This window comes from Clupea harengus, chromosome 24 (genome assembly GCF_900700415.2).
Source record: "Clupea harengus chromosome 24, Ch_v2.0.2, whole genome shotgun sequence".
Classification (NCBI taxonomy): Eukaryota; Metazoa; Chordata; class Actinopteri; order Clupeiformes; family Clupeidae; genus Clupea; species Clupea harengus.
Genome location: NC_045175.1, coordinates 10,951,357 through 10,961,704, shown reverse-complemented (window position 1 = coordinate 10,961,704; position 10,348 = coordinate 10,951,357). Strand labels below are relative to the sequence as shown.

The following is a 10,348-nucleotide window of genomic DNA, read 5'->3' as shown; positions in this document are numbered from 1 at the left end:
GAATTGTGCAAGGGATTCGTTATATTCTCCTTAAAAAGTGATTAATTATATTTTAGTTTCAAATCTCGCAGAGATTTTTAAAAATCTATGAATCAAAATACCACGGGGCAGCTTGGTGCTGGAAGTGTTAATGTTTCTCACACTTTAACAAACCTGAGCTAATCATTAAGATTAGGAAATCATTTTTGTTTCCATTATTTACAGAGACTGGATGTAAACATTGTGCTACCTTAAAAGTAGGTCTGTTTGCGAACTGATGCGATATAACAATAAAATGGGAAAAAATTAAGTTAACAGTTTAAATATGTTTTCAGAGAAAATATCTCCATAAGAAAATGGAGATCAGATACAGAAAACATCTTTCTGAAGGATTTATAAAAACAAGTGCTGACATTACAAATACGTGGAATCATTTATTATTTATGATTGAATGCACATCACATGGTGTATGTGTATGTATGGAGTATGAAATACAACAAAATATATACAAATTTAAAATCGCTTCATACATGATTGTTTCTGGATTGTGATTTCTGACCTCTACGGTACTATTAGTGTGAGACACAAGGAGAGCATATGGCATCATTGTATGTTATTCATATTCTCATAAACTATCATTTTATGTTACTAATATTCTTATTAACCAAGGGGAGCATATGGCATCATACAGTGGTGTACCGAAACAGGAGCACGTGACTCTGGTGTTCATCCAACATGGGGTCATGTGACCTCACTGAGGGACACTGAGGAGTGGGCCGAAGCCCAAACCCAGGATAGAGGGGCTCAGTGAATGTGGAGTGGAACGTTTGCAGGTGGGTGGGTGAGTGTGTCAGAGGAGACGCTGTAGAAGGACAGAGAGCCGGCTGGCCAGTCCAGGTACACTCCTACTCTTCTGGAGCGGGAGGAGGGGGCAGGCATGTCAGTGTGTTCATTATTGTGCCCAGGAGAGTAACTGGCACTATTTCTTCATGACTGGAATGATCATTCATTTTCACATTTACATTTAGTTATTTAGCAGACGCTATTGTCCAAAGCAGTGGGAGAGAATGCTGCATCGTTCAGGAGGGAGATCTTCCCTGTTGAACTTCAAAAGCCTTTCAAAAGCCTCTGATTGTTCTCCACAGAAATGTTCTCTTCAAACATGGTGTAACCTAACAGGAAAAACATTTCCCATTCTCTTTTATCATTTCTGTTTTATTAGAAAAAAAATGTTGTGTCCTTGTATGCAGCAAAGGATGTGTTAGTCATTTTGATAAGCTCTTTGCAAAATCAACATTCTCTCTACTCTCTCTCTATTAGATGAACTGTGGGGAACAAATCAAATTAATTACACAAAAAAATTATTAAACTGAAACTACACAAATGTCTTCAGACGCAAACTACACAAGGGCCTTAAAAATGACATTCATTTTCAAATAGAGAAAAAGAAAAACATGATGATCATAGAGATGCTGCAGGTGACAGACTATCCAGCAGTATGACTGTGTTTGGATAAATTTACAAATAACATTTTACACAAACAACAAAGAAAACAGTGTTCATTTTACGATCTTAAACGCATATACGTCATTGTCATAATCATCATTGCGACATTTGACATTTGTGAAGTGCAGAACAACAGATACACAGACGACAGGAACCACATACACAATAACTATGCCTAACACACACACACACACACACACACACAAACACACATTAACTATGCCTAACACAAAAACACACATTACACAATAACTATGCCTAACATGCGCACACACACACACACACCAGACCAGTGCATCATGCTTAAACAAATGCAGCAAATAGTTAAACCTTAAGGAGCGCACAATACATCATATTGTTGCTGAACATATTCAATTCAGAAAATGCAAAAAATGTACAAAAATGCATAATTTGCATAGTATCATCAAAGCAGTGGCGTATAAACAGAATACACATACCACTATTTCCGTGTTCCTGCAGCATGGGGAGGTCATGTGATCTGGCACAGGGACACTGAGGAGTCAGAATAAACCCTAAACCCAGGATAGAGGGGCTCAGTGAATGTGGAGTGGAACGTGTGCAGGTGGGTGAGTGTGTCAGAGGAGACGCCGTAGAAGGACAGAGTGCCAGCCGGCCAGTCCAGGTACACTCCTACTCTGCTGGAGAAGGTGGAAGGGGCACTTATGTGAGTGGGCTCATTATTGTGGCAAGCAGAGTAACTACCAGGAGAGCAGTCCAGACTCCAGGACTTGTCATTATGTCCCAGCATGCTGTCATCATTCTGCCATTTCCTCTGGATGCTTTTAAACGCCACAGATATACGAGCCCCATCCCCACTCCACTCAGCCTCCCAGTAACAGCGTCCAGACATGCCCTCTCTACACAACACCTGATCCCACCAGACAAATCTCTCTGGGTGGTCAGGATACCACTGGTCCTCATTCATACGCGTCACCTTTCTGTTCCCCTTAGAGAGAGAGAGACGTCTGCCTGCTGTGTTTGGGTCCAGTGTGAGTTCACAGGCATCTTCAGACAAGAGGAGGGGAGAGAGGAGAGAACAGCATCATCAGACTATGGGGGGTGTCAGCTGCTCCTAACATACACACATCCACACACACACACACACACACTACTTCACATTCCAAACAGACCCCCAGGTAGGTTGACACCTGTGTGAGGGACCCCATAGATGGGTGAAGCACTTGTGTGTGGGGCGCCCTGGATGGGAGAAGGACGGTTGGTGGATGCGCAAGGAATGACTCTATGCGTGAAGCGCAAGGATGCACTTTCCGAAGGCGATGGCAGTGTGACAATGCGCCGTCACTACAGATGAGTATGTGCTCTGACTGCCATGCCATTGAGCCTGGCTCTTTGGCGTTGCGGTCAGAGTGTATGTTTGGCACCGTGTAGACCCGGTTTCAAGTTTGGGTGGGGTGACTACCCTTCACTACATATAGGTTTAGGGGTTTGGGTTTGTATAGGAGTTTTAAAAAGAAATCTGCACATGACATTGACACCTCTTCACAAAACTATATTGACAAAGACTATATTGTAGTGCGCATGTGGGCTGCATGTAATGTGTTCTGAATTTTGATTGATTCTGTTAATGTTAGTGTGGATTTTGCCTGTAATGCCCCTAATGTAGTTTCCTGGTGTATTAGCATCTGGGTAATTCTAGCCACTGAAAAGATCAGGGGCTAAGTCAAGTTTACCTGGGGCTTGGCATTAGCATTGGTAAGTTGGGAAGGTTATATCTACCTAGATATTAGGACTACCTGCGTGATAAAATAGAGAAAAATTGTGTTTTCTTTTTTATCCCTATGTAGCCTATATGTAGCTGATGTGTTTTGTTCCCCCAGTGTACTTTGGCAATACTGTTTCTTACTTCAATACTGGACGATACAAGTCAAGTTCCACTCTGTTACACATTCTGTCTGTTATTTTGTTACAAACACGTCTGTTTTCTGGACAAAAATACTCGGGCAGGGAACACACGCCTGTGTACTCCGCCTTAATAAATGGCAAGAGCAGCCTTGACTCCACTCGTCGCTACAATATGAAAAGCCAGCCTTCATTCAGAAGGGGCCTCGTTCAAAGAGGCTACAAATATTTGAACCTTCAAGGGCCTATTAAATGATTTTATGATTGATATGAGCATGCGTGACGTAGGCTGTGCATCATTAATATCATCCATTTTCTATTGACATATTGTTAAAGATGCTTTGTCATAGAGACTTTTTTTTTACACCAAAGAAACATTTTGGGTAGAAGTAATCTATTTACATCGCATTATCTGTGCTTTCCCAAATAACACATTTGGATGCTTCTCCACCCCTTATTGTCCTCTGAGGAGTGTTAAAGATGTTTTGAAAACATCTTAATCTTACTTTCTAGCTTCCCAAATTATTTGATATTTGAAATTAAAGCCTTTGCTCGGACTCATTAATTGCTCAGTCTAATCAGCCCAGAACAGTATCGTCAGAATATGGGGGTTGTCAGCTGCTCCTAACATCCACACATCCACACACACACACACACACAAAATACTTCACATTCCAAACACAGCACAAGAATACACACAGATACACACACAGACACACACACGCACACGTACACGCACACACATCCATTGGTGTTCATCATCCTAAATGTGCAATGGTAACAGCTACAACAGTCAAAACAGTCAGTGAAGACAGAAACACACAGAACAGATGTCTGTGAATGATCCCAAATACAGTTACTGAATTAACTATTAAGACTTACATCTCAGCAAACGTGGTCGTGCTCTGTTTACAGAAGCATGGTCAGTTCTGTAACAGAAACACACAGTCACACACACACTCTTCTAAAACAGATCAAATATGGCATTTTTTTTATTTTAATAGTTTATAGTTACTAGATGCAGGATCCATGTTTTAGTGTTAAACTAAATGATCATCGAAGGAAAGATGTATATGTGTTACTGTAAGAGGAATGTTGTATCTGATAAATCAGTTATTAAAATGGGAGGCTATAGGAGCACTGGTGAACATTTTGTTGCATTTTATGTATTTTGCTCTAGTGCTCTTAGTTTAATTATGTAAAGGAAGGCAGTGAGGTTGAGACCTTGACCTTCGACACCCGAGGAACAGGGACAAAGGAACAAATGAATCAGAAAGCTGAGTAAATATAGTTCTTTATGCCTATTTTGCCTATTTCTTGCCTAATGTTGGCTAGTTTCTACCTTTACCAACTGCCTATTCATTGACTAAACCCTTTGCTACCATATAATTGCTTTGGACTTCAGGAGTCCACTTACCTGCGTACCACCTTCCCAGCCTGACCTCTAATCCTCACACATTAAATTTAAATTCATATTTGCAATATTGGACGCTGTGTCAAAGAAGTGAACTACAACACGTTGATAAAGTAGCTATTTAAATACATCTTTGGAAATACATCACTACACTAGGTATGAAAACACTGATTTGATCTCACAATGGAAACAAATAATGCAGAAAAGTACAACATTGGGATTTCTTTCTACGCTTACTTTAGCTTCTCCAGTTTACAGACAGGATCCTCCAGTCTAACAGATAACAGCTTCAGTCCTGATTCTCCGGGATAATTGTAGCTCAGATCCAACTCTTTTAGGTGTGAGGGGTTTGAAGACAGAGCTGAAGCCAGACAAAAACAACCCTTCTCTGAGATGAGACAATCAGAGAGCCTAAGAGAGAGAGAGAGAGAGATTGTTGTAAAAATGTGACAATATAAAAACTATCAGCTATAACTATCAGCATAATATCTCTTCAGTACCTAAATCACTTAATTGTGCAGTGCCTTTAAAGCCAGCCATTACTGAAAAATAGATGTGTATCAAAAATAATATATCACATGATTAAAATATGAATGAACTACATAACCACTTTGAACTAGGACTGGTGCTATCAAAGGCAATGCTCTGGTGCCTATAAAATAGTGGTTCTCAACAGGGGGGGCAGGGCCCAAAAGGGCAACTCAGGGAGCTGTAAGGGCGGCCTGAAGATGATAGAAGATGATTTAAAACAATAAACCTAATGTATCAAGTGAAATACATGGACATTTGTATACATAGCTTTTTAAATATATGCACAAAGTCATTTATATTCTAAATGAGACTAGAATTAGTCATGACATATTTGGCATTCGTATTTTGTGTCTTAAGTGAATTTTGACACCTATCAACTTTAAAACTCGGAGACTCAAAGCTTTGATAAATGAAGCTGTTTTAAGTGAATTGTGGCCCATTATTGAATGCTTCACTCACAAAACCTGAAAACCAAAGTAATTATTCAACCAACATTATTATGATTGAACTGAATATTGCTGTTGTCCTGTCAAATGTGAACTGAAGTGACTTACATTATTTTGTATTATCTTAATAATGTAACCCATGTTCCTGTTTGTGTTCTCTGCCCTCTGTCTCAAACATGGACACCATGTTCATTAGCATTCAAATGGCTTTTGTGAGGATTCAGGTTCTCCTGTATGCATTTGAACTCCTTCCCCAAGAGGTAGTGTCACCACTCCCCTGTATTTATATTTGAAATCCGATCAATCGCCCAGCACTTCTATATAGGGGCAGCGTCGCTTCTCACACTATCTCTCCATTTGAGGAGCAGCACCTCTCTCTGGTCTACGCAACAGCAGCACCACAACTCACTACTTTCCTCCATATTGGCGTAAATAGAAGTAAATAGAAGTTCACACCTCAGTTCAGTGATGCAGGCAGGGTAGGGTGTACACTTGAACTTTTACAAGAAAATCTGATATGAACAGTTATTCCACTGTGATGTTGCCATGGTTTTTGTAAGGTTAACTGTAGTGCTTCAAAATTAGTTTATTTCCTATATTTTTCTAATCTTAATTTTTTTTTTCAAAAGTAATTTCATCTGAACAAACATATAATACATTATTTCCCACATATCTATAATCCTCCATTTCAGGAGTTGGAGGGACGAAAAAAACCCAGCAGAACCTCTATGAGGGGTGAGACACGGAATTAACAGGTTGAAATTGCGTTAGAATCTTATGTAAAGGAACAAGGGATACTATTAAAGTCTGCAACATTAGCAAAGTCAGGTGATCACTACGCTTATATAACAGTATAATTCATAGCTAAGGGCTACATAACTAATCAGGAAATACATAACAATAAATACATGTATAACACTAACCGTAATATCTGCAGTTTACAGTGGGGACTAGACAGTCCGTTAGAGAGAAGCTGAATTCCAGAATATCCCAGGTCATTGTTACTCAGGTCCAGCTCTGACAGGGAGATTGGTGACTGAAGAACTGTAGCCACAATTCCACAGGAGTCATCTCTGAGTGCGCATTCAGCAAGTCTGCAAAACAGTGTGACAAAAGACTAAATAGTACTCTGAAATGAAATATAAGTGATGCTTTTCTTAAGCTGTCCTGATAAATCTATATTCATTATCAGCCTGTTTAATTATATAGTAAAGACATTTATAACACCAACCTTAGTGTCTGAAGTTTGCAGTGGGAACTAGACAGTCCGTTAGCGAGAAGCTGAACTCCAGAATATCCCAGGTCATTGTTACTCAGGTCCAGCTCTGTCAGGGAGTTTGGTGACTGAAGAACAGCAGCCACAATTTCACAGGACTCATCTGTGAGTCTGCATTCAGCAAGTCTGTAAAACAGCACAACAAAAGACAAAATAATACTCTGAAATGAAAATTAAGCTATGCTATGCTTAAGGTGTCCTGAGAAATCAATATAATGAGAGGGTGGAGGCAACTAAAAATCCAGTTGAAGTGGTGCTGAGTTTTCCCTTACATTTCTGAATGCACTGCTACATTTTACATGACAGGAATGGCCTACTAGTACACAAAACGGATCTACCCCTATATTACCACAGTTATTCCCAGTTTTTTTAATGTTTTTTCATCTCAACTTAAATTACGTAATTTCCCATATATATATTATCCTCCATTTGAGGAGTTAGTGGAATGGGGGGAAAAAAACTGCAGAAGCTCTAAGAGGGATGAGAGAGATAGATTAAATGGTGAAAAATGCATTAGCATCTGATGTGTAAGAAAAAGAAGAAATGGGATACTGTTAAATCTGCAGTATTAGCAAAGCCAGGTTATCACTACGCTTATAGGATAGCATGAATTATATATAAGGGGCTACAAAGCGGCGCAGATGGCACTGGGGACGGGGGGGGGGCATGTCCCCCCCAGATTCATAGTGACCCCGATCCGTCCCCACCACTCTCCCTACGTAAGGCGACAATCATCAGTTAATAACTCTGCACAACTGATTAGACGAAGTTAGTGTCCCCCCCAGTTAAAAAATCCCATCTGCACCGCTGGGGCTACATAAGCTATTATGAAATTCATGAAAATAAAGACATGTACAACACCAACCTTAATGTTTGCAGTTTACAGTGGGGACTAGACATCCCGTTAGAGAGAAGCTGAAATCCAGAATCTCCCAGGTCATTGTTACACAGGTCCAGCTCTGTCAAAGAGTTTGGTGACTGTAGAACAGTAGCCACAATTCCACAGGACTTATCTCTAAGTGTGCAATCAGCAAGCCTGCAAAACATTGTGACAAAAGACAAAATATTACTCTGAATTGAAACATTTCTTTCTTCTTCTTTCTTCAAGTTTACTGAGAAATCAATAAACTGAAAGGATGGATACAAAAGATTCCAGGTGAAGTGGTGCTGAGTTTCCCCTTAGATTTCTAAATTCACTGCTACATTTTACATGACAGTAATGGCATACTAATACACAAACAGGGTCTACCCATATATTGCCACAGTCCTCACTGTTCCCCCAATTTAATATAACACACAAACTCAGATTTCTCTACACATCTCAGTTCATTTCTTCATTTGGACACTTCTTCAGTTTCTATATCAGTTTAAGTCTATATTGCAAACCAGTTTGGGCATTTTTTATCTTGTGGACATCCATGATATGAATATATTTAAATACATATGCAAAGACGACAATCAGCTATAATAATGAGAAACTTTGGGTAGAAGTAATATTTGTCCATAGCATTCTTTTTGCTTTCTTCAATGAAGTATTTGGATTTTGATAACACACACACACATATACTGTATACTGTATGTATATATACAGTGCCCTCCACAATTATTGGCACCCTCAGTGAATATGAGCAAAACAGGCAATGAAAAAATATGTCTTTGCTGTTTATCTTCTTGGTCTTTCACTCAAAATATTCACCTCCCCCTTCACCTCCCCCCTCCCACAAAAAAAGTAAAACAAAAAAGTTTTTTTTTTATTATTATTTATTTGAATTTGAATAACATGGGATGCACACTATGTTCTTATTGTCTTGTCTGTGTGTCCAGAGTTGATATAGAAATAAAGAATATATTTAATTGTGCTTTCTTTGTTAGGTAGCCTAGTGACGTGACGACATAGGTCAGAAGGTCACAGACCGGCGCGCCCACGGCAAATAGGGAGCTTGAGTTTTGATATCTTGCCTATATGTGGGGGGGCTCTCGTGTTTCCATTACGGTACTGGTTACTACCCCACTCCTTTTAAACGTGTTCTCCCTATGTGTATGTGATTTGTGTATGTTGTGTCTGGATGCTACTGGATGGCCTAAAATTTCCCTCGGGATTAATAAAGTATCTATCCATCCATCCATCCAAGATCAAGTTACTGCTTACTACTCATTAATCTTATGAGTTACTAACATGTGTGACTGGCAAAAGGGAGCCTTATTGTAAAGTGTGAAACACATCATCATCTATTAATCAGTTACTATCATTTATAACTGGCAAAGGGAGCCTTATTGTAAAGTGTGAAACACATCATCATCTATGAATCAGTTACTAACATGTATAACTGGCAAAAGGGAGCCTTGTTGTAAAGTGTGAAACAAATCATCATCTATTAATCAGTTACTATCATTTATAACTGGCAAAGGGAGCCTTATTGTAAAGTGTGAAACAAATCATCATCTATTAATCAGTTACTATCATTTATAACTGGCAAAGGGAGCCTTATTGTAAAGTGTGAAACAAATCATCATCTATTAATCAGTTACTATCATTTATAACTGGCAAAGGGAGCCTTATTGTAAAGTGTGAAACACATCATCATCTATGAATCAGTTACTAACATGTATAACTGGCAAAAGGGAGCCTTGTTGTAAAGTGTGAAACAAATCATCATCTATTAATCAGTTACTATCATTTATAACTGGCAAAGGGAGCCTTATTGTAAAGTGTGAAACAAATAATCATCTATTAATCAGTTACTATCATTTATAACTGGCAAAGGGAGCCTTATTGTAAAGTGTGAAACACATCGTCATCTATTAATCAGCTACTAACATGTATAACTGGCAAAAGGGAGCCTTATTGTAAAGTGTGAAACACATCACCATTCATAAATGAGTAACTAACATTCACATTTACCTAATATAAGTTTTTCACATGGAATGGAAAGTAAGATGCAACAGATACAAGCATATCTAATATGGCTCCTTGGTCAGTGGGATCCCTCCTTTTTCCGGGGGTGTGGCAAGCTTATCCAGCTACACTTAAGTTAGCCTGCGCTGGAGCAGGTTAGTGCTAATTGATATGTTACTATGGTGATTTATCGAAAGTTGCTTCCACGAACCAAAAAGAGGGGCGTTTTTTATCTTAGCCTGAAAATGAGCTTGCTAAACCGCTTAGCGAGCTACGACGAATACCCCCCATTAACCACTCTATGTGTGAAACCTTTGACTGTACTGTTATCAAAGGGCAGACTTCAAGTGTCATTCTATGCCAAGTTATCAACCATGTGCTGCGGTGAAAATGGAATATCACTCTCCTATCTCATGAGT

At 39.2% G+C, this 10,348-nt stretch overlaps 1 protein-coding gene across 1 annotated transcript in view; it reads right to left on the bottom strand.

The window, feature by feature from the left end:
- Nucleotides 1-1,706: 1,706 nt before the first annotated feature.
- Nucleotides 1,707-10,348, bottom strand: part of LOC105909350 (ribonuclease inhibitor-like) — a 14,617-nt gene continuing 5,975 nt past the window's right edge. The window contains exons 2-6 of the mRNA XM_042703470.1: nt 6,989-7,159; nt 6,681-6,851; nt 5,018-5,191; nt 4,249-4,295; nt 1,707-2,511 (exon numbers count right to left, since the gene is read on the bottom strand). Coding sequence (XP_042559404.1) covers nt 1,976-2,511; nt 4,249-4,295; nt 5,018-5,191; nt 6,681-6,851; nt 6,989-7,159 — 1,099 coding nt within the window. The 3' untranslated portion in view covers nt 1,707-1,975. The remainder of the gene's footprint in view (nt 2,512-4,248; nt 4,296-5,017; nt 5,192-6,680; nt 6,852-6,988; nt 7,160-10,348) is intronic.